This window comes from Crocodylus siamensis, chromosome 2 (assembly GCF_052110815.1).
Source record: "Crocodylus siamensis isolate JL-2025a chromosome 2, ASM5211081v1, whole genome shotgun sequence".
Lineage (NCBI taxonomy): Eukaryota > Metazoa > Chordata > Crocodylia > Crocodylidae > Crocodylus > Crocodylus siamensis.
This window is the reverse complement of record NC_143396.1, coordinates 136,250,066-136,273,643: the sequence shown is the minus strand read 5'-3', so window position 1 is coordinate 136,273,643 and position 23,578 is coordinate 136,250,066. Positions and strand designations below refer to the sequence as shown.

Here is a 23,578-nt window from a genome sequence, read left to right as displayed (position 1 = left end):
CTAATAGTATGCCACCCTATGCATAAATGCCAAAAAATGACCCCTTAGGCCGGTGATAGAATGCCACCATATGTGGCTAATGCATTTTATAAGTAGGGAGCTATCAAGTAAGAATAGTGAGGTGCTTTATTCCTATACAAGGCATTAGTAAAACCATTACTAGATACTTTGTCCAAATTGTTAGAAGGATGTTAAATTTGGAGAGGGTTCAGAAAAGATCCACAGGAATAATTTGAGGTCTGGAAGAAACTGCCTTACAGTAAGGAACTTAAGTTCAACCTCGTTTCATCAAGAGAAGGTAGAGATGATTGAACTGCATGAGTACCTAGATGAGGAAGGGATTTTTGATAGTAAAGGTCTATTTATTTCACCAGACAAAAACATAATGAGATGCAGTGGTTAAAAGCTGAAATGGGACAAATTCAGACTAGAAATAAGATATATAATTAAACTTGGGAGAAAATAGGGAAATGGTAATTTTCTGTCACCTCCCATCTTAAAGTAAGACTCGTTATCTTGCAAAAACGAATACACTGACTCAGGCAAAAGTTGCAGGTTCAAGAAAGGAGTTTCATGGTGGGAGTCCTTGGTCTGTGTTATGCAGAGGTAGTTTAGGTGATTATAAAGTTCCTTTTTGTCTAAACCTGCATGAAATAGCTCTTTCCTGACAGAAAGTAAAGTTAAATCATAGAAAATTAGGGTTGGAAGAGACCTCAGGAGGTCATCTAGTTCAACCCCCTGCTCAACGCAGGACCTTTGATCCTCAGAACATAATTGAAAAAAGACAAGCTAGTCTTCAAAAGTTATTTTAAGCTGTGTGAAAGTCTGAAGAACAATCCAAAATAGTCTTCTAAAAGAGTCCCTTCTAAATGAATACCTGTTCAAGGATAGGTTTGTTTTTGGAGTTTTTTTTAATGGGAAAATTAGAATTATTGATTTGAAGGTATTTTTTTCTTTCCCTAGATAGTGATTTTAATGAAAATGAGGCCTCACGTAAATAATGCTTCCTGTTTTTCAGGCAGATGACATCAGAGCTCTGCTGATTGATGCAATGCCTCCAGAAGCCTTGCCTACCTGTTTTAAACCTCAAGCTACTGTCGTTAGTGCCTCTCTAATCTCACCAGCATCTACTCCCTCTTGTCTCTCTGCTGCCAGCAGCATAGATAACCTTACAGGGCCTCTGGCGGAACTAACAGTAGGAGCAGCCTCAAATGCCGGGGATGGAGCAGCAGGAACAGAAAGAAAAGAAGGAGAAGGTAATTTAGCTCCTGGATTACATTAGCTTGCTGGAATAATGTTGGTTGGTATTCACAGTTTGCTTTGTGTAATCAGGCAGGTACATCCAACTAACCAAAAATACTGTGAATCCTGAACTCCAGAAGTGTCTACAACTCAAAGGGAGTGAGATTTGTTGTGTTGTGCCCAGAGGTGGTCTCTCCTCTTTGGGAACTGTTCTTAACTTTTCAGTAGTGTTTAAATCAGGATTCAAAGGGGAAGGATCTCTGATAGGTTTCACACGTTTTCACCATTGCTATTGTTTAGAAAACCTGATGGGTGTATCTGGGTAGCAAAACTGATCTGATCCCAGTGTGCCTCTGTGTACCTTTATAACTTGCCATTCTGTTTTATTTATACTGGGTGTTCACACTCATTTTGGGATAATATAGTAATTGTGTTCCTCTTATTACAGTCACTGGTCTTGACATGAACATCACGCAGTTCCTGAAAAGTCTTGGCCTTGAACATCTTCGGGATATCTTTGAAACAGAGCAGGTATGGAACAGGCCTAATCACTGGCACACTCTTATGCATCTGCCTGATTAAAGTTAGATTAGTCTGGCCCATTTTGCTAGCATCTCTATTTCCTACTTAAAAAACCCCTGTTTTTAATACCAGTGGGAAAATAAAAATAACAAAGGACGCTGCAAATGAATTGTGTAAATTTGAGGTCCAGAGTAGAACAAGTGTACCTCAGATTCACACAATTCATTTGCACCCCTCTGTAACGTTTATAAATTGTATGGTCCCCAATTTCAATAATTAATTTATAGACTGCAGTGCTTACCTCTTTGCAAAGAGGCCTGGCAGTGCAAATGGTGAATTTTCCAGGCAGAGACAAGCCTGAGCTTGAAGACTAGTTAGGAAAAGAGGAGGGGCTTGTGTTATGGTATCTCCTGCTGAGCCACCTGAAGCGGCAGAGTTCAGCATTAGTCATAGAGAGGCCGCTTTCAGGAAAGGGGGGGGGAGGGCAGGGCAGGGCGGTGCGGGGCAAGGCAAGAGCAGTCAACCCTGAGATGCTGGAGGACCTAGCCAAACTATCACCCTATGTGTAACATGCTGCAGGTTCAAATTAAAGTGCAATACAAACTGCAGAGATAGTCTACGCTTTACAAGTAACATCTTTGCGGCTAAATGATCATATTGTGGCTCATTATTGGGTGATAAATTGCTGGAACATGTAGCATGTTACAGCATATTGTTCCATTAACATAAATTGCACTTGGAATATGACATCTGCCAGGGGACTGAGAGACTATGTTCCCAACTTGTGGTGTGAGTATTGTATATTTTCTGCAGTGATAGGACTAGTCTTTATGACACACTGAAGACCTAGCTACTGATTCTTGTTATCTTTTCAGATAACCCTTGATGTATTGGCAGACATGGGGCATGAAGAGTTGAAAGAAATTGGCATTAACGCATATGGACACCGTCACAAATTAATAAAGGGTGTAGAGAGGCTTCTAGGAGGGCAACAGGGTAAATATGTTGAAGTATCCAAAGATACATATGCTTGCTTGCTTTGATTTATATGTAAGTAGAGTTCCCTGAAATAGTGCACAGCAAACTTGCAGCAGAGCCGTCATCTTTTCTCTCCCTCTTTTTTGGGAAATGGCTGCCCACAAAAACACCCAGAAGATTCCCTGCAATGTTCAGGGCACAAGGCCCTGATAGACTTCTGTAGCATGTGTACAAGGTGGGAGGGGAAATCTTGAGGATCTCAGTCCTTGTGTACCTGTTCAAGGGCCAGCTGCAACCTGGCGCACAGGTTTGCTCCAAGGAGAACACATGTATAAGCTACTAATACCTCATTCTTGAATTGACTGAGCTTTTAGATGTGATGTTATTAATACACACCGGCTTTTCTATAAAATAGAAATGGTCAGATACACTAATCTCTCTCTCTCTCTTTTTTTTTTTTTTTAAGGCCCATTCAATTAATACAGCATTTGAAGGAATTTAGATTTTACTTCCTTGTTATTTCCCTTTAAAGTTATGCACTTAGTTCTGTTCTCTGGTTATTTAACAAGACTAATGATGGCAGTACTGGGTAAAATGTAGCTAGCCTGGTTTCCTTTCAGGGATTTTACTCCTTCCATTCTTTCCTCCTGCAGGCACCAATCCTTACTTGACGTTTCACTGTGTGAGCCAGGGGACTATTCTCCTTGACCTTGCTCCTGATGATAAGGAGTACCAGTCAGTAGAAGAGGAGGTATTGTATCTTTGTTTCAAAGTTAGCATGTGAGAGCTGTTTAATGTCTGTCTGGGACAGAGGTGGGCAATTATGTGGGCTGGCGAGCCACTTAAGTGTTGGTAAGCTGTTGAGGGGAAGGTGGAAATGCCAAGTAATGCTGTCTGGCCGCTGCCAGGAACCTGCTTGTCCTGCCCGTCTGCTCACTATGATGAGCTGCTGCTACTGTGCTACATCAGGAAAGTCGGTGTTGGCTGGCATGGACTTTGACACCGTGGTGGCAGCAGCTTATGACAGCAGGTGGGCGGGATGGCTGCTCAGCACACTGCATCACACCCCATCTCGTGTAGGTCTGGCTGCCAGCGGCCACAATACCAGGACTGCACATGTCTACAGGAAGCCAGGGAGGGTGGAGGACTCTGTGCTGCCTGGTCCCAGCTGCAGAAGCACAGGGCACAGTCCTCCCTCTTTAGGCTCCCTGTAGCAGCCTGTGAGCCAGATAAGATCAATTGGAAGGTCAAACATGGCCCGCAGGCCATATTTTGCCTCCCTCTGGTGTAGGAAGTTAGCATGCTTCTATACTGAAAAGTGGTTCTCTCTGGGTCTGGACAGAAATTATTTTTGAAATGTTTCCAAGTGTAACAGGCTCAGAAACATTTCAAAAGCTGCAGGACACGTTAGAGCCTCCATGGTTTCCACCAGCTGGTATGCTTCAAGCTTACCAGCTAGAGAACACTACATGGGCTGCAGTAACCTGCAGCTTTGCTTCCCATCCCCCAAGAGGGAGAGAGGTAGCGGGGAAGGGAGAGTGGAGAGAGGGAGTAGAGAGGTAAGAAGTGGTCTGGTAGAGGGGGAGGTGGCTTCCTGGCTTCCTACTGCCAGGATTCTAATGCTCTGTCCCCTGGACTTCCCAAATCTCCTGGACTTCTTCTCTCCTACTCTGAGCAGAGTGGAGAAGTATAAAGAGTATTGAGTCTGTAGAACCCAGCTCCAATGGCATCAGAGGCTCTGGGAGTTAGCAGGAGCCTGGTGGACCTGGCAGTGCCTATTAAGCTGTCCACTCTGCTTTCCCTCTCCTCCCTACAGCAAGGCACTGTGGGATTCTGGAGGACCTGTCCTTGTGCACACATAACAAAACGTGAAACACTTTAAAATACTACCTCATTTAAAGAGGTGCTATTCTGGAGTGCTTCAGACACTTAGAATGCTTGAAAGGGTACATGGATTTGTACAGCTGGACCTTTGGAGCTTCATAGGTGTTTGAAATGCTCCAGTTGTTACGTCTGTCTACACTTACACTGGGACATGTTGTGCTCCGTGCTTTCTGATTGCCAGGTCCAGGGTGCCTAGATCAGATTAATTTCTTTTCCTTTTTCAAATTGCTGGTATTCTACCAGCCCCCAAATGCAGTGTGTTTACATTACACCCTCGCCAGTGCCTCCACAGCCCCATCTTTTTTCCTTTCCATACAGCTTCATGTGTCACTGATTTAAAATAAAAAGGCAGTGTTAGTGATACAGAAAAAGAGAATCCAGCTTTCACTTAGCCTTGCAGAGCCAAAGCATTTAACAAAAGTTGAAAGCAGTAAAGCATACTTTGATCTGTGAATCCTTCAGGTCAGACACTAGGGTGAGTAGGGGGCAGGTGTGTTGAGTAGGAAAGGACCATTTTATACTATGTCTTTCCTCAGTAGCACAGCAGCAGTAAACATATAAGCAGCCCTCACTGTATCACACTCATGTGACTCCCTAGTGCACTGTCCTGCCATTTGTACATCCCTGTGGTTTTACTTTCCAGAAACTAGTCTGGTCCAAGATCAGCTCTAGTCCAATTAGGTGGTTTTTAACATTGCTGGGAGTCCTTAGAGCTTGGTTGGTCATGTTAAGGGAAAGTAATATCAAGTCATGGGTTGTTATTAATAAGAGTATACTAGGACAGGCAACAATGCTGTCCTCTCCTTTCCTGAAAGCAGGGTACATGGCATTTTCTCCTGTCTAAACACAGAGAGCAGGCAGAGGGGGCAAAAAATATTCCCTACGCATGTATGTACCTGGAGGTTGGTGCAACTGGTTTCATTGTTGCCCAGTGGCTGCCCAAGGTTGAATCTTCCTTGCAGGCAGGGCCAGCCATTGCATTTCTCCTCCCAGTCACAGTCACCCACTCAGTCTGCTTTTTCTGCAAGGCCATGCAGGGTGTAAGACAACGGGTACTAACAGAGAAACCTAGACAGTGGAAATATGCTGCATGCAGTGACCTTTATCCGTAGCTATGGTTGGTATCCAGAGCAGTGTGTTCCGTGGAGGCTATGCTTTCACCTGCCTTCACAAAAGTTATCAGTTGGGACTCCTTTTTTTTAACAGAGGTGTTTGGCAATACTGACCAAAAATAAATCTATAAAGATTGTGTGCCCATTTTCCTCCTCTCACCCTCCCCAAAACTTCAAAGCTTATATCCTCTTGGAGTTTGAGGAAAGCTGAGGTTCAGCTTTCCTGAAGTCCAGATCACAGTTTGTCCTTATAAAACATATGTTGAGCATTAAAAGGTTTACCTGCCTGGGGTCATAAATGGCAAGAGATTTGAGCAGGTGATACATAAAGTATTACATACAAAATGGAAAATAAACAGATTACACTTTTAAAAGCTCTCACCTTGAGCCTGGAACCTATCATGTGGCGTACCCATTTCCGTAGGAGGAAATGGCATTAAGCTATTTAGGGTATGTCTGATCCGTGACTTAGGATGTTATCGTACAGATTGTTTGCTTAACTTAACAGTGAGGCCTGGCATGACAACCTTGTCAACAAGTGTCAGGAATCAGGACGTGTGAAACACTTCATGCGTAGAGGCTGTTTTAATAACCAAGCAGCAGGTGCTCTAGAGAAAGTGTCAGCCCCTCAAGCTGCAAAGTTCTTCCCAACACTACCCTTTTTTAATACTCAGTCTGTCACTTTCTGTGTTTCAGGAACTGCCATCTCTCTAGCTTGTTGCGCTTTTTTTTTTTTTTTTTTTTTAACTTGTCAACAAATCTGTACAAATATTGGATTTTTCAGCTTGGTGGCCAAACAGAGCTATAGAGCAAGAATTAGTTTAGGGTCAACTTGAAACTGAACACTTTATTTCAGGTTATAAAACCTTTGTAAATTTAGGTCTATTTTAAAACAAAAATGTTTCAAAACAAATCATCATAAAAACTTTCAAGCTTTTTAATTTATCCTATTTTTTCTGAATAAAATTGCATTGTCTGGTGTATATACTCTTTAGGGAAAAGATACGGAGGTCTGCTTAACAGTGCCTTAGTTTTTTAACTGGTGTTTCCAGGTTGTTATAAGACTACAAAATATTTGGAATACCTAGACTGTTGTTTGCTTAAGTTTATAAAGCTATGCATCAGAAATCTGGCAATCCAGAGTTCATACAGTGATTTCATTGCTTCACTAAGAGCTGCCTATCCAAATAAAGTATTTATTTGAGCTATTTGATGGTGTTGCTTTGACTGCAGTTGTTTTCTGAAAATCACATAAGCTGTAAATTTAATTTTAGTTTTTGGTAACAAGCAATAGCAATGTAAAAATGTCACAATGCCTTGATTGATCTCCCTGTAACCAAGAAATGTAAGATTTTATGCATGAGATAGATGTTTATTATTATTTCACTATAGCTTTTCAGTAAAGTCATTATTTTTTAAAAGTCTAATTGGAATATATAAAATTTAAATTTAGATTCAGTCCAGTTTTGCCAATAAATTCTGACAGACTCATTTTCTTAACTAATTTTTATGGAGATACTGGGTGATTGACCACACCAGATTGCAGTTCTCAGCCAAAATCCTGAAGCAATATGCTGTACTAGGTCCTTCTTTATGAATATTTGTAAGAGCATTGCTGTATGAAAATTTGAGGTCTCTTAACTTTTTGGCTTTTTAGTTGTTTTTTATTCAGTATACTCAAGTTCTTGTAAGTGAAATGATATGACCTTTCATAAATGACCTATCTTTTTATATCATTAGCAAATACTTAGCTTTGTTTGAAGCTTCTATTTTGCTTCATTTATGTAGATGCAAAGTACAATCCGGGAGCACAGAGATGGTGGGAATGCTGGAGGGATCTTCAACAGATATAATGTCATCAGGGTAAGTTTCAAAGACTTAAGAAAATTAGATGGACAAAATCATTTTGATGTCCTGCCCTTTCATGATAAAAATTTATCTACAAAAATCTACATGAATATGGGGTTAAGGTAGCCGTGGCAAGCACCTGACAGCAGAAAATGCTGTAGTTAAGACTGCCATGCCTCCTGTGCACAGAATGAGGCAGGATTCCAGTGGGAGAAAGAAAAAGGAACGTGCACATGTCATTAAAGTCTATTGTACCTTATTCACACAAGGGACTGAGATAAAGCTGCAAGAACATCTTTCATTCTAGGTTGCCTAAATTTTTGAATGTGTGACTTCAATGAAAACACCAAAATAGTCTCTTTGCTCTAAGTTCTGGTGCTTACCACTGCTGCAACACCCTGCAGCCTTGAGGTGGAAAACAGTCAGTCCTTCTCAAACATGTGATGTTTCCTGGAATTATGCTGAAGGTCCTGTAATTTAGACCTTTCAGGCTCCAGCAAAGCCAGCTAAACCTCCCACATTTGCAGACTTGTATCTAGAATCTGTATAACAGTACTCTGTTCTGGCTTAAGGCATTTCCATGGCAAGGGTCTGTTCATTCTCCTTCACTGGCATTGTCCTCAGTGTGTATGCTCGAGATTATCCCTTCTAGTAACCTTGGAGGTGATTGCAAAAGACTAGATAAATCTCTGATGCACATTCTTTCTTTGCCAAATTAAACGTGGTACCACTGTAGTTGTGGGCACTGCTGTGTTATATGAACGAGGCATTGTTCTAAAACAGCATTAACAGCTACACTTGAAATCATCTTTGTTTTTCATCCTTGTTTTTTTTTGATAACAGACATAGACAGGCCATCTTTGAAATAATTTTGAATAAAATCTCCCAAGTTTTTGAGTAACCTTTCCACATTTTTACACAGTACTCCCACTTTCCTGCTGGGAGATCATCACGTATGTGTGTGTTCTGTGGGGAAGTCACAGTGCACAACCTTATTGGCACTTAATTGTGGTGAGGGGAATAGATGAAGTCTTAAGAGAATTTAGCTGCTGAACTTTAACAAGTCTCTAACAATTATGTCCCTACATAACAACATGTTTCAGAGATTCACAACCAGTAATTTTGGATGAAAAATTTTGTCCCAACATTTTTCCAAAAAAAGTCCAGTGTGAGGCATTCACTTGGTATGGAAAATGTCAGCCTAAATCATTTGTGAGAATCATGAGTAACTGAAAACAGGGTTTAACAGCAGGAAGTTTTGGGCAGCCTGCCTTCCTGGTGGCACTTCTGCCTTTTTAGCAATGTTGTTTTCAAAGCAAATGCAATAAATGCAGTACTTCAGTTTGTTCTTACATTGTTTATATCTCTTGTACCTTCCCTGTAAAAAATTCTGTTGTGTTGTATGAAATTATATATCATTACAAATTAATTATGTTTGTTTGTTTTTATACCACCATAGATTCAAAAGGTTGTGAACAAGAAGCTGAGGGAGAGATTCTGTCATAGACAGAAAGAGGTCTCGGAGGAAAACCATAACCATCACAATGAACGCATGTTGTTTCATGGTGAGGATGTGGTCTCTGTTCTATACTTCATTACTTTTAAAAATTCAAGAAAATATAAATGTTACTCTTGTCATCATCTTGCATTGTGCTTATATTTCAGTATGCTCTGTCCCACACCAGCAATATTTTAGCCTTGGGTTAGTTTTGGTCAAAAAGTTATACTGTATATGTAGACTTAAGTTAAAAAATGTCCATCCATTTTAGAGGGACCTGTTGGTAATAGGGAGGGCATTTTATGCCTATAAAAGAAAAGGATGTCAGGAAAGAGAGAAGGCTACTGATGGAGCAGGCACACTGTCTATATCAGTAAGGGAGACTAAGGGGTATGTATCTAAGTTACAGAAAGAACAAAGATAATGTCAAGATGCTCTGTAGAACTGTCCAGAAATGCCTGCAGATGACAGTTCCAGGAATAGCTTAAACAATTGCACAAGGCACAGTAAATATTTGTTCTGTGTAGTGAACAACTGGTTCACTTTTGTCCAGTTGTCTTGATAATGTCAGCCTGTCTTAAGTAAATTGAATATATTGGGGCAGATAAATTAAACTGCAGTTTGAGGAAAGAAAAAGGTATTTTGTAAGATCTATGAAAGGAATAAGAAATGTGAGTCAAATGTAGGATGATGATAATGATAAGTTGCACACATTTTTGGCAGCTTATCAAGTACGGCCTTCCTTTCAGTTCACTGAATGGCTATTCAGATATTTTATTTGTGTATTATAAATGAACAATATCCTCTTAATGGACAAAGTTTGCCATAATTCTGGTTTCTAATCTATCTATGCAAATACTTACCATTTGATTTTTCCCCTCTCTTTTCCTGCTAGGATCTCCTTTTATTAATGCTATTATTCACAAAGGATTTGATGAAAGACATGCATACATTGGAGGGATGTTTGGAGCTGGAATTTACTTTGCAGAAAACTCTTCTAAAAGTAACCAATACGTGTATGGAATTGGGGGAGGAACAGGCTGCCCAACACACAAAGACAGGTCCTGTTACATCTGCCACAGGTGAGTTTGTAGTGGAGTTGGCTGTCAGCAGTTTTGGCCTCCTCTACAGTTCCGGACAAAGGATAAATTACAGCAGAAGAACTGTTGCTTGAGATTGGTTGGGAAAATTCAGTCTCCATTTTGTCAAGGCTGAACAGAAAGGGATATACATGCTGTAGGTCTTAGGGAAGATTGAAATGTACATCTAGATACTATAAGTGACATTCTTTTTTATTCCTGGTCATCTGTGTGTCCACATATGCCTTTCTGGTCAACATGACAAGTCCATGTTGGAATTCTGTTCATGGCTGCCTGTGCCTGCAGCCTTGTAGACATGCACTGCACAGACTAGGCATGGGAGTAGGTTGTGTGCTGACCATGTACACACAGCCTTTGTAGGTGCACAGAGACCTTAGATACCAGAAATGCTGTCAATAAAAAAAACATGACTACCAGACTCGGGAATAAAGGAGGGCTGAGAGAGAAAATCTTCCTGTCTTTTGCCCATAATAGCAAAATGATTATGATTCCTCACATAGGGATCCAGAAGCCCTGGGTTTCAGGCCCACCTCACCCAGAACCCAGAGAGACTGTGAACCTGCTTCTGTCTGATTTCCCATTACAGTGTTGTAATTAACAAGTCAGTGCGAATTACAGGGGCCAAGGAGAGAAGTGAAAGCTAGTGGCGGTGTGGCTCAGGGAGGTGGTTGCTGGCTTGAAAGAGTAGGGGCCTGGGCTCAGTGTTGAGCTAGTCCTTCTAGTAAGGTAGAAGTTTCCCCTTCCACCCAGTTTTCCCCATGACTATATTAAACACAAGGGACAGAAGAATACCAGGGGCTTGGATAATGGCTGATCTGTAGTATAGTAATTGGAGTGCTGTACTGGGAAATCAGAGGGGCCCAAATTTAAATCCCCTCTGGTTCAGGGGGGTCTTGACCTCAGCTCTGGCTTCCCAGGTGTGTAGCCAAGTCACTGCAACTATGGGGCCAAAACACGGGTAATCTCTCCCTGTCCCCTTCCCTCTCCCCAACTGCATACACAGGCTTCGGGGGCCTGAGCATAAATCGCATTTTTGGCACAGATGAGCAAATATGGATACTTGAATAACCAGGATGGAAATAGGATACCAACCCTGAGTGCACAGTGAGCAAAAATAAAAGCAAACTGGTTTATTTGAGTGAGGTTGGAAACTAAGCAAGTCATGGAAAATGATGCAGATTGGACTTCAAGCAGTCTTTAAAGTTGCTTGCTTTCCCTACTGGTCTCTTCTGGCAGAACAGAACCATGATACTGTACTCTGAATGTGTTGCAATTAACCAACATGCAGTGGTGTTACAGAAAGTAGAAATTCATGGAATTTGTTAGTGTGACTGACTTGGCTTTGCTTCTCACTGAAGTACATCAGCTGGGTTTGCATGTCACCAGCCTTTGTAGAGTAGAGGATTTGGCACCTCTCCTCCCTAATCGCTGGGAGTGAGGTAATATAAAGTTGAGCAGCCTGTAATAGCTCAGCTGAAAATACACAGAGCAAGAGCCTCACAAGAGTACCTGAACGAAGTCAGCTATGCTTCAAGACATGCTGTTCTTGTGGAGTTTTGCTTTGTCTCATATCATTCATTACAGAAGTACGTGTTTAACTGTCTTTTATGAAAGCTTGGGGAAGTGGTTTTGAATAAATTAAAACTCCAAAAGTTTGCGATTGTTTTTAAGGTTTTTAGAGTTGTCTTCTGATGAAGCAAGATTTTTTTTAATGCGCTGTTCTTATCTTCCTCTTAGACAAATGCTTTTCTGTAGAGTGACGCTTGGAAAATCCTTCCTGCAGTTCAGTACAATGAAAATGGCTCATGCCCCTCCGGGGCATCACTCTGTAATTGGCAGGCCAAGCGTGAATGGACTTGCATATGCTGAATATGTTATCTACAGAGGAGAACAGGTACATGGATTGTAAAGCTTTAGAATAATAGAATGGGCAAAATCAAGACTTTGGATGGCTGTATCATATATCAGGACTGTGTGCTAGTCTGCAGGTCAGGGCATAGCAGAGGCCAGATCTGCAGCTAGGGTAAATAGCTTCCTTGTCTCCCTTAGAGCTACACTAATTAATCCATGCAGTATTGGGCCTCAGCTGTGTATGAATTCATCCTCCTCCTTTTTAGTATTTCTAGAGCCTCCAAAAGGACAAGCACACCAGTGTCCTCTTTGCTTTGTATTAGCATATTTGCAGTTAATGCAACAAAAGTAAGCTCATCTGAGAGGTAATGGTACTAGATGTAGCAAGTTGGGATGTTATTCCATAGCATCTGCCTTGAATCTGTCTGATTTCGCTCTGAAGTGCACTTGCTAGACCACAGAAAATTCCTCCTGCGTAGCTAAAGCTTTTGCCCTGAAAGATGTCCTTTCTATCATCCCTTCATTTTGAGTATCTAGAAAGCCCTATGCATAGTCCCAAGCTCAGCAAAGCTCCAAAATGATGAAGCCGCAACTCAGTGGAATAGAGCCAGTCAGTGCAGTGCCTGCAGAGAACCCTCAGTGAGAGGCTAGGAGGACAGCTTAGATGTTTGTTGTCCGTTCGGTATTTTACCTTGCTGCTTTTAACATTTTCACATCCCTAAACAGATCACTGGCTGGTGACTAACAGCTGGCCAGCCAGATGCTAGAATCTGTATTTTGTTACACTTTTAAGGTAGTTACAGGCTATAACTAAGCCAGCCTATCGACTCAGGAAGAAAGGGACCATATAAGCTTCATTTACCCATCCATTGTGTAATGGTCATAGGCAGAAGCCTCCTTTTGTCAAATCTCTGCCTCATTTTAGTTGGTCCCTAAGAGCCAGATCCTATACCACTTCTCAGTCTGCTCTTATATTAACTCTGGTCCTATACTACTGTGTACAAGTCCCTAAAAACTGTTAACATGCTTACTTTTGTAACATGCTATCATGTTTAAAAACATGAAACCATATGGGTGTCAGTGTTCAGGCCTCAGGAGCTCCCATTGTCAATGGCACTGAATGCTGAAAAAAAGGGCCCTTAAAATCATCTTTGTCTGCCATATATCTGTTGCCAGTAGACATCTGGTTCTGCTGCTGGTTTCCCCTCTGCTATCCTGCTCAGGAGTAGTGGCGAAAAAGCAGCATGGGAGCAGAAGAAGTAGACACAGCGCACCCAATGGAAAAAGCTATGGTGTCTGCAGATGTGAAGGGAAAATGAAAAAGCAGAGTGGGAGACGGTGGGAGGTCAGTGTTAATGCTGAAACATCTTTATTACAGTAACAGATGTACAGTAGCCTGTTACTGTTTAAAGTACAGTCATGCTGCAGAATTAATGAAGCTCAAAGTCTTAACTCTCTGTCCATAACCCTGCATACAGCAATGGTTTGTTTCTCCGCTTATTTTCAGGCTTACCCAGAATACCTAATTACATACCAGATTGTGAAACCAGAAGCTCCCTCACAGACCACAACGGCAGCAGAGCAAAAGACCTAGTAACTGTAGAGCAGTGAAGAAAAATATGGTTTAAATCTTGGACTGGGTGATGTGCGTTTCAGAAAATCAATATCGTATAAAATTCTTGACAACTTGGAAATAAGCTGTATGTCTTTTATAAAGCATTGCTATATGGAGAACTATAATATGAGTAACTGATGCAGGCTCCACTGCTACTGTTCCTGTTGAGGAAATGTTTACAAGGGACTGCCTTTTAGTAACATATCTCAGGCTCATACTCACTGCAGTAACCATGTTACAATGCGGCTTTGATCTAGATTTTGGGAACATTATTCTACAAGCAGAAAACTTAACCAGTACTACTCCACATTTTAATATTTCAAACACTACTGTTCTGGTTATTTTATTTACAGATAAATTGCATTAAACCCATCATTTCTTTTCAGCCTACAGCATCTATTCTGTATTTTAAGGTGATCTTATCTATTTATTTTACTACTTTTATATTCCAAAATTGAGCCAGAACCTTCTTAAAGATGTTTTGCACAAAGTCAAGTTGACTAAATCATTAACAATGCAATATGAGTTTCATCCAAGAAGGGGCTAGGTCTTGTTTTTCAGTTTAGGGGTTTTTTGCACTTCAAGAGCAAATGTAGCTACAAGCATAACTTTAGGGTAGAAGCAAATCATGTTTCAACTTGCTGCTTAGTCTATGTGTGTCAGTTTTCTAGGGAGATCTCTAGGAATTATTCACAAGCCTCATCAACTATATAAAGCTGCCTCTTGTGCTTGGTAAAACTTTATGAAGCACGTCATCGCCCTCTGTTGGCTAAACTATAGCTGTTGCTATAAATGAAAAATTAATAAGACTGCTTTGATAAGATTGTGAAATGTTCTTGAGTGACCATGGCATATGGTTTAATAGGAGCTGGAAATTATTGGGTAAAGAGCAAAAATATTGTGTGCATGTGTGTGAACCCAGGTGTGTAGTTGAAGAGGCCCCCACAAGTAAGAATGATGGGGGGGGTTTTATGCTGGGTTCATGTCACATCTTCATGTGCAACATCAGCATTGAAGAGCTTACATCATTTTTTTAAAAAATTAATGAATTTATCTTTCCACCTGTGCATCACTGATTTTAAACATCAGTTGGAGAACAAAGCCAGGGCTTGTTCATCCTAATCCCACCCCCTACCCCTGCACATTCCTGATTTCATTTTGCCTGGGTAGAAGAAAATTATTGTCAAACATTGCTTCACACCTTATAAAACCAATGTCCAACATGGAGAATGCTAATCTAGCAGCAGCAAATACTGGCTTCTTGTTTGGTTTATGTCTCTCAAATTTTGAGAGGAGAAAGTAAAAGAATCAAACGATTTTAAGGTTTGTTTTGTAACACCTTATGTCACGAGGTGCCCTGTAGTGTTTGTTATGCAGTGAAAAATGTAAATCTAAGAGGGCTGTACATTTTACTCATGCCTAACAACCAGAGCTGTTAAATTGCCCATGTTACAAGTCTTGCGCTAATGCTTTTTTCTCCACAAAAAGTATTGAAATGATAGCATAGTGTTGCGCTTACTTTCCAAGTATATCCATATCCTTGTGAACAGGCCTTGTAGGAATTTTTTGACAAACAAAGCAAAAATATCTGAGGGAGTTTTCCATTTTCCATAGAAAAATGAGGGAGAATTTTAGAGCTATTCTGGCAGAGAGCAAATTTCACCACTTGTAAAGTTAGTTGTTTGACACAGACCTGTGGAAGTGCACATCCTCTTATATGATGTACTTAAAGAAAGGGTTAGAAGCAGCAGTTCTAGCAATTATTAATCCTTTTTTTATTTTTCATGAGCCTGCTGTGCTGGCAATGGACATGTGATTCTGAGTTTGGTTTTGTGACTCTCTTAAAAACACCTCTTCAGGTCCAAACCAGAACCAGACTTGCTTGTCCTTTTAACTAAATTCCAGTGGCACAAGTTGTGTGTTGTGTTTTGGCTACTTGTTTAATAGTGTTAGAATACAAATGGTCATAACTGGGCTTGGAAGTTTTGTATTCATTATTTAGGGTTTTATGTTTAGTTAACCATGGGTTGGGTTGTGTACCATCTGCAGTAGAGTGCCAGATAGCTGTGAAAGTGTGCGTTGCCTGCCGTCCCCATTTAGACATAGTTTTAAATGGTAAAACGGTTGTGTTTCTTAGTTAAGAGGAGTGGTTAACATGGGTGTGACAGTTCAAAGCTTTACAGCTTTAAAAAACCCACACCTGATTCTGTTGTTGTTTGTTGTTTCAAAAATACTAATTGAACTAATGGCTGCTCTCAGTTTCAGCTTGGAGTCCTAAACTTCTAGAAGATAAATATGTGGTCCAATATCTTTGACCTGCCAGTGTTATGTATCTAATGTTCTGTGCAGAGTAAAGGTGCTGTGTGAGGAAATCTTTTGCAGTGGTTTTTGTCTTGTAATGACTTGGTCTTGTAATTGTTCATGGCCAGACATTGGAAAATGCACGTGCCTGATGCATCTGCTAAAGGTCATTCACATATCACAGAAGCCTGATATGGTTCTCAGCAAAAGAAAACAAGGGCACTTCTTGGCTGGTGTACTTTCTGATAGCTCCTTTGACAGCTTGAACCATGTGGGGATGGACCCTCAAATATTCAGCCTGAGTACTTGTTTTGCTGAAAATAAATAGCAAAATAGCCCTGTTTCCAGTGGCAGAGCCCACACCTGAAGCCAGAGGGAGAACCTTTTAGAAGAGGAGGGTACTACATTCACCGAGTGGCTGAATTTGGTGCCTCTTGATCTCGTTATCCTATAAAGTGGCATTCAGGTGCATAGGCCTCTCACGTTAGCCTTCCTGGATAAGGCACATACCTTGTACACATGCTCTCACATACATACCTGCCACTAGCAGTGAGAATGCTCAGGGCTCCAAAAGGCCTGCAAGTGTCTCAGCGTGAAAATGTTTGATGGAAGGGCAAATCCATTCCTAGCGCATGCAGAACATTGCATCCCTGACCTTGTAATACCAGTGGAGACACGTGAGGAGTTCAGTGTTCAGGACATCAGCTAGGGTCTCCAGAGGAAAAAAGAACCCAAGCCCTGCCATCCCATCAGATGAGCATGGGCAGTTTCCACTGACTTTGGATTTCTGTTAACTGGCTGTGAGCAGCTCCTTTCCCACCCAGCTAACAGAAAACACTCGGTCCAAGATATGAAGAGACTAGCAGACCTCTTTTCAGAATGTGCTTGACTTTACCACTTTGTGCGTGGAAATCTATGGAAGCATTTTGGCTGAGGGGAAAGAACAAGGTTATATCTTGAACCTGTCAGCCTTTAACAGGATCCCTGTAAGGCGGTGAATTGTGAAGCTTCTGCATGCTTTGCCACATAACCAGTACAATAAAAGTGCTGCTTAAAATGAAAGATGTAAATTCCACTAGCATTGTTTCAATGAGACACATAAATGAGGTAGCTAATATACAGTTTTACAATCTAACATTGCAACTGGAATGTTGTCAGCAAAACTTCTGTTACAATAAAAACAGAAATAAGAGTACAATACCTTCATAAGGTGTATCTTTTTTGTCTGCTGCTCTCTTCAGATCCCAGCTCCATTAAAGATTATTACAAACTCTCTGTATCATCTTAGCCTTTGTTGAGCATATGGTTGCTTTTGATTGCTGAGAATAAGAATGGCATCTCTCTCATCTCTCTTGCACCTAATGTGACCAAATCCCATTCTGACAAAGCAAACCAGAAAATACTATGTTCCCGACACCATCACAGTGTGTAGCAGAAGCTCATCCATTATTTTACCTATGGACATAAAACCTTGTTATTCATGACTAATAGGACAGGCCTGAAATAAAATCCATTTAAAAAAGAACTCTCCAAACTCTACTCTCTGATGTTGGCACTGGTGACAGCGGGGACAGATGCAGAGTAGGTACTTTATCTCCAGTGATTGAATAACTCCTGGCAAAAAGAACTGCCATTCCCAGAGTCAGAATCCCAAGTATCACAGCCCTGGGCTTTGCAGGCAAGAATGGTATGTGCTTCCAACTGTCTTCATACACACATCTGCTCTGACAAGTAGAGACTCCAGGAAACTGCCTAAGCTGGACCCTGCCCCTTTTGCTCTCTTCCATTCTGTTGCCTTCTGACAATTGCAGACCCTCGAAGCTTTCTGCCATACCAGCAAATCTCACCAAGTCCTGCTGTTCTAGAGCAGTTATAGAGGAGGTTGTTATCGAGCAGTAAATTCTTCGTTACCTAGAATTCACAGTATGATTACTAACAAAATATGACCCCTTTGCCCTTGTACAAGTGCTGGAAAAGAAGTCATGAACAGAACACATTCTGATTGTTTGCATCCTCAGTGAGACTTACATGGAATTAGTGTTAGATGGGAGTGTTAGGATCCTGTCATTTTTGCAGAAAATTTGTCTCAGTTTCCTTGCTGTTGTGTGGCTTCAGAGTATCCACGTAAAAATGTATGCACAGCTCAGAAGTCCAGAACATGGACTATCTAACCTGTGACTCAGTAGTTGTAAAACAATAGTGTAATTCGGGACAAAAAAATTGTTAATGATTCTTCTGGAATTTATGACTTTGGAAATGTTTCTAGACTTTAGTCCACTTGTGGGTAAAACTGCTGATGTTCAAGTAACGTAGCAGTGGGCACTCTACCAAATTTTAAAGTAGACAGGATACAAAGAGTAAACGAGTTATGGTATTCCCAACAAATCCGAATAAATGATATATAGGAAACATCCAAGTTCTGGCACAGCATATGAGAGAAACTTCTGGAGAAAAATAAATGAGTCCCACGAGTCAGTAGGTGATAAGGGGAAACAAATTATGCATTTCACATTACACAAATACATATGCCTGTCAGTGCTTATTATCTGACTGTTTTGATACATCTATTTCTGTCGCTCTGAATTTTTTGGTGGCAATTTTTAGTGTTGACTCCCTTAAGTTAATTACTGATGTAGTCTGATTAGCGTGTTTATGTATTACCAGGTAATTTCAGCAGTGCTTTCTTCTGAACATCTGCAGAACTATTTTTGGCTTTGGGAACTGCTCTGGGGACTTTTCTTTGCAACAGCCTTTTGGGCTTATGTGTATTGATCTCTGATTGCTTCCTCTCATTCCCCATGACAATGTATTTGGCTTAGAGTTTTTAGATTTTTGTATAACTTGTCTTAATAACTAGCCCTGTACGTTTCCTCTTGTGCGCCTTCCATTTGACATCCATCTTCTCTAATCTTCACCTTTGTTGTTATGATCTGGAGCTGGGATACCACTTATTTATTTCATCCTCTACCCTCTCTCTAAAAGAAGACAATGAGCAGATTCTCAGCCTACCTACATGGTGGAACTTTAGATACCATCTCTGTAACAACTGAGTTTGTTCTATAATTGTGCTTTAGCTAATTGTCTGATCTGCAATACTTGTAACAATTTAAAATTCAATAAATACATTTTTAACAGTTGTTCTGTAAAAGCTTAATGTTTATGCCTATCTCATCATTCTGCAAGTAGATTCAGTTGTCTGCAATGTGAAATACTAAGGTCCCATTAAGAATAAGATGCTTTTCTGAGTTACTTGAATGCCCTTAGTCAGCTGATGACAGATTTCAGATTTGATACACACACCCATGCACACTCATAGTCACTGCACTAGCCTTTCAGCTCAGGCTCAAATAGGAAATTGGTTCTTTTCTAGTTTCACTTATGAGATCATCACCTAATTGCACACAAGTGGCAAAGACTTTGCTAGGGCATTTGGCCAGCTTTTGGTTGAGATTGTTGAACAGTGATATGCTGGTAAAGGATTCACTGAGAGAAACCCTGGCAGCCCAGGGAGAGGTGAGTGAGATAATGCATAAAGGTTGGTCCCTTCTAGTCATAGTCCTGCACAAGGTGCTAAAACAAAGTCCTTGGTAGGAAGCACATAACCTCTAATGTCATTGCAAAGCGGCACATCTAAGGTGGCAGGTAGAAGGTGCTCGGTACCCTGCAAACCCCAGGACTCTCAACAGTACCTGGTTCTGGCAACTTGTGGGGAAGAAGCCCTATGGCTTTTATACAATCCAGCTCTTCTGGCAGATTTGCAGAAAGCAAACTTCAGCCTTGTCACGGGCATAAACAGAAAGGGCCTAACTGGATCCATGTGTTTTATCCATGCCAGAAAGAGAGGGCCACCCCAGGAGAAGCAAAGGCAAAGGACTTATCAGACCATGATCCTCACTGCTCTGTGCCATCCCATCTGCCTACATGGAAAACACTCCTACAGCCACAGGAAATGTATCTTGGGAACAAATTCCCACCATTTCTGTAATCTCAGGGGTTTTCTATATGCACAAAGGGGACTTTTGTTGGACAACCACTGTGCTGGCATTTACTCTCAAGACTAAGTCTGTGTTGCTAGTTTCTCAGCAGTGTCATTGCTCCATGTATTAGTTTTTTTTTAGAGAGCTGTAAAACATGTTTTTTCTTACAAATGTATAATGTCACCATTTTTATGCTCCATTAACCCACTTCCTCTGCCCATGTGCTTCCAAACTAAGGCCTGAACAGTGTGCACTAGTACTATGCCCTGCAGATCCAAGTCTTACAGTATATGATCATGGTATGATGCTTAACCTTCTCCCAAATAAGCCTTTGGAAACTCCCTAGCAAGGTATTAGAACAGGTTTTCAAGGGACCCTGGCACCCATTATTTCCTGTTCTCAGCACTCTTCCCACTGGATACTCTGGACCACTTCACTCCAGTGCCTCAGTACCTGCCTGTATACAGTGTTGTCCTGGTTCAGTGAGACTGGTACATACTCTGTAGTTTAGTTTCTTTTGATTTGGCTTAAACTAAACACTTGGTCATTAGCAGCCCGCAGGGGTTTTGGCCCTTTCCGACTCTGATCAGGCTCTTTACAATAGCCAAAACCCATGATCTAGGGAGCTAGGCAGGATTTTTCAAAGATTTTGGTTTTCATTGCTTGAGGAATGGGAGTGCAATAGGCTATTCAAACTTTACTTCACAATAGAAGAGCGCATTGTTCCTTCTGGAAGGATGTACCTGGCTTCCTTTTGTATTGCATGGTCAGGTCACACCTCCTTTAAGAAGGGGAAGCTTACAAGTGTCATTGGTACTGATATCTCTGCCTTTTTCTTCAGCAACAGGTAGTCTTCTGCAAGGGAAATCCACCTACCTCAACGTTGTACTCATGGGGTGGGTACCACAGGATCCACATGGTTAGGAAAGTGTCTCAGCTTTTGTTGCTCCTGGCTGCTCAGATAGGAAAGGCAACTTCAAGACCAGCCACACTGTAGAGTGCTTTTCCTGGCTCCTCTTTCCCTCACTGGGCTGCCGTTATTGACACAGCCCTTTGGAGGCTGGGCACATTCGGCATCGTATACAAGACAATGAGTCATGCAGCAACCATTTGCCAGCATCCTATTGTGCTTTGGCTGCTGCCATTTCATGTGCTGCACCTGCTGTCTTTCCGCTGAGGGAGCTGTGGACGCTCACATCCAAGCTATCCACTCAATTCTGGGATACAGCAGCATCTTGAAATGGATCTCACTAACAGACATACACTGAAATAAATGGTAGCTCTCAGATGCTGTCCACTGTGTTGCTTCACAAATTTGAGCAGTGTCAGCAGCCCTATTAAGGGACATAACATAAGGACTGCCTTACTGGGTCAGACCAATGGTCCATCTAGCCCAGTAGCCTGTCTCCAGCAGTGGCAAAGAGTGGATGCTTTAGAAGGAGAGAATTCAGCAGGATATATCTTGAGTGCTCTATCCCCTATTCAATACCTTCACTCTGGCATCCACAATTATTGGTGCAGGGGTACCAGAGGCCTGAGCGAGTTGGCAGCAATCTGATCCGGCTGCTTCAGATGGCCACGATCTGATTTGGAGCTCCAGATCGGTTTGCCACTTTGATCTGGCCGAAGCGGCTCTGAAGCTTTGGAGCCGCTTCAGAGATCTGGCTATAGGTTATAATGGGGGATGAATGAAATATCAATAACTTTGTTATTTTAGCTCCGATGTGGGTGCAACTTGCAGGAGTGGTAGCCTCTGCTGAGAGCATGAAGCCTGCCAAGTTTGAAGAAGATCAGTGCAGGGGTTTGGGGGGAACGGCACCCCAAGCTGCTGACAGGCAAAAGTCATCATGTGGGTGGGTGCTTGGGTGACTGCATGTCTTGGGGCACAAGGGGGTAAAATCTAGTGCAGGCCTGAGTGCTAGACTCTGCCAGGCCATGAATCCTGCTAGCTGTGTGCGTCTCACTGGGGGAGTCTGTCGCCCAGGGCCCTGCACCCTAAGCTGCTGACAAGCAAAACTTGTGATGTGGGTGGGTGACTGTGTGTGTTAAGGTGCACCCTTCCTGGCCCTGGGGCTTCTGCACAACACGGCAGTGTGCCCCAGTGAGGTCTTCTGTTCCCTACAGCCTCACATCTGGTCCTGTGCTTTACGTGACAACAGGTAAAATAACTTAGCTGGCTCAACACCAGTAGCATCAGCGCGCATCAAAGGTACCCAAACCAAATTGTCATGGAGCCTATCTTTTAAAAAGGAATTGACAGCAAGAAGTAAAGATTTTGTGTTGTGCTGTGCTGTGTTGTGTTGTACCTATGATGTTATTCATGATGTGTGATGGCTTATCTTGTGTTTTTACATCTATATGTGTATTATGAAAAAACTGCCCCAATCCCATACCTCCAAGTTTGTCCTGGCAGGTGAATGAGCTCAGCAGGGACATGTTCTTCCCCTGCTGTCTGGTAATGCAGTGAGTGCCCCCTACAGCTGAGAGGAGGGCATTACTCAGCTTTTCAAAACCTCAAAAAGGGAAATTGGTGCAGACAGAGTGAGGAAGGTAGCACTCAGTCCGTCTGCAGGTGGAGCTTGGGGAACCCCAGCAGCAGGAGGTTCACCTTCAGGAACACCAGCTGCTCTACCAATGTAGGATCCAAGCAGGTGTGGTGGGGTGTCACAGCATCCCCAGCCATGCTGAACACCCTCTCGCTTGGAACGCTGGTTGGTAGACAGGACAGAAGTTCACAGGCAACCGTGGCCAGATCCTGTCACATCTGCCTGCAGCTTGCCCAGTAGGCCAAGGGGTTGCAGTCCAGTGGCTCCACATCGTCAGTGAGATAGGTAGCCACTGAAGCCTCGGAGCTATCTGCCCGAGGCTGGGGTCTGGCACGTTTGGGCCCCAGCATTAAAGCCATGCCCATGGCCCACACTGGCAGTGCCTGGCATAGAGGAGACTGGCTGGTGCTGGTGCTGGGAGTGCTAGCACTGGGAAGTGGATCCCCCTCTTCCACATCCCCTCGCCTCTGCTCTTTGGCCTCCCTGACTTAGTTCACCAACGTCTGTGTCCAGTGATCAAGAGTTTTGGGGCTGCCAGTGCACATGCTCCCCTTCGCCCTCAGGTCACACATGCCTACCATCATGTGGACCGTACTGGGCCACAAGGGATCCAGCCATCTCCTGATGCCCACCTTCAGCTGCCTCACCAGTGCCTGCACGTCTCGTGACAGCGGCCTGCCCCAGCCAGGAACACCGATCCCCAGCAGCTTCTCCATTTGGTTCTCCAGTTCCCCAGCTAGGGGGATCACCTGGCTGAGGAGGGCATCGCCAGCGCTAAGGGTCTCAGTGGCCTCGAGGAAGGGCTCGAGGACCAGCAAGATCTGGGAGATGGTATCCCACTCAGCTCTGTTCAGGGGGACACTGATCCCAATCTCCCTAAGCAAGACCATCTCATGGATGGCCTTCTGTTGCTTGACCAGGCTTTCAAGCATCAGGTATGTGCAGTTCCACCGAGTCTCCACATCCTGCATGACTGTGCTGTGGGATGCTCAGCTCTGCCTGTTTCTCCCACAGCATCTTGCCCCGTTTGATGCTGCAGTGGAAGTAGCCAGCCACCTTCCTGCATTTCGAAATCATCTGGCTTATAGCAGTAGTGGTGGCGGC

The 23,578-nt window shown here is 42.5% G+C and overlaps 1 protein-coding gene across 1 annotated transcript in view; it reads left to right on the top strand.

Moving 5' to 3' along the window:
- The window catches only part of TNKS (tankyrase), a 264,147-nt gene extending 245,042 nt beyond the window's left edge, over positions 1-19,105 (top strand). The window contains exons 19-27 of the mRNA XM_090036890.1: positions 1,019-1,256; positions 1,691-1,773; positions 2,640-2,760; positions 3,396-3,493; positions 7,527-7,601; positions 9,046-9,151; positions 9,980-10,166; positions 11,922-12,078; positions 13,543-19,105. Of these exons, the coding sequence (XP_089893016.1) occupies positions 1,019-1,256; positions 1,691-1,773; positions 2,640-2,760; positions 3,396-3,493; positions 7,527-7,601; positions 9,046-9,151; positions 9,980-10,166; positions 11,922-12,078; positions 13,543-13,629 (1,152 nt within the window). The 3' untranslated portion in view covers positions 13,630-19,105. The remainder of the gene's footprint in view (positions 1-1,018; positions 1,257-1,690; positions 1,774-2,639; positions 2,761-3,395; positions 3,494-7,526; positions 7,602-9,045; positions 9,152-9,979; positions 10,167-11,921; positions 12,079-13,542) is intronic.
- The last annotated feature ends 4,473 nt before the right edge of the window (positions 19,106-23,578 follow it).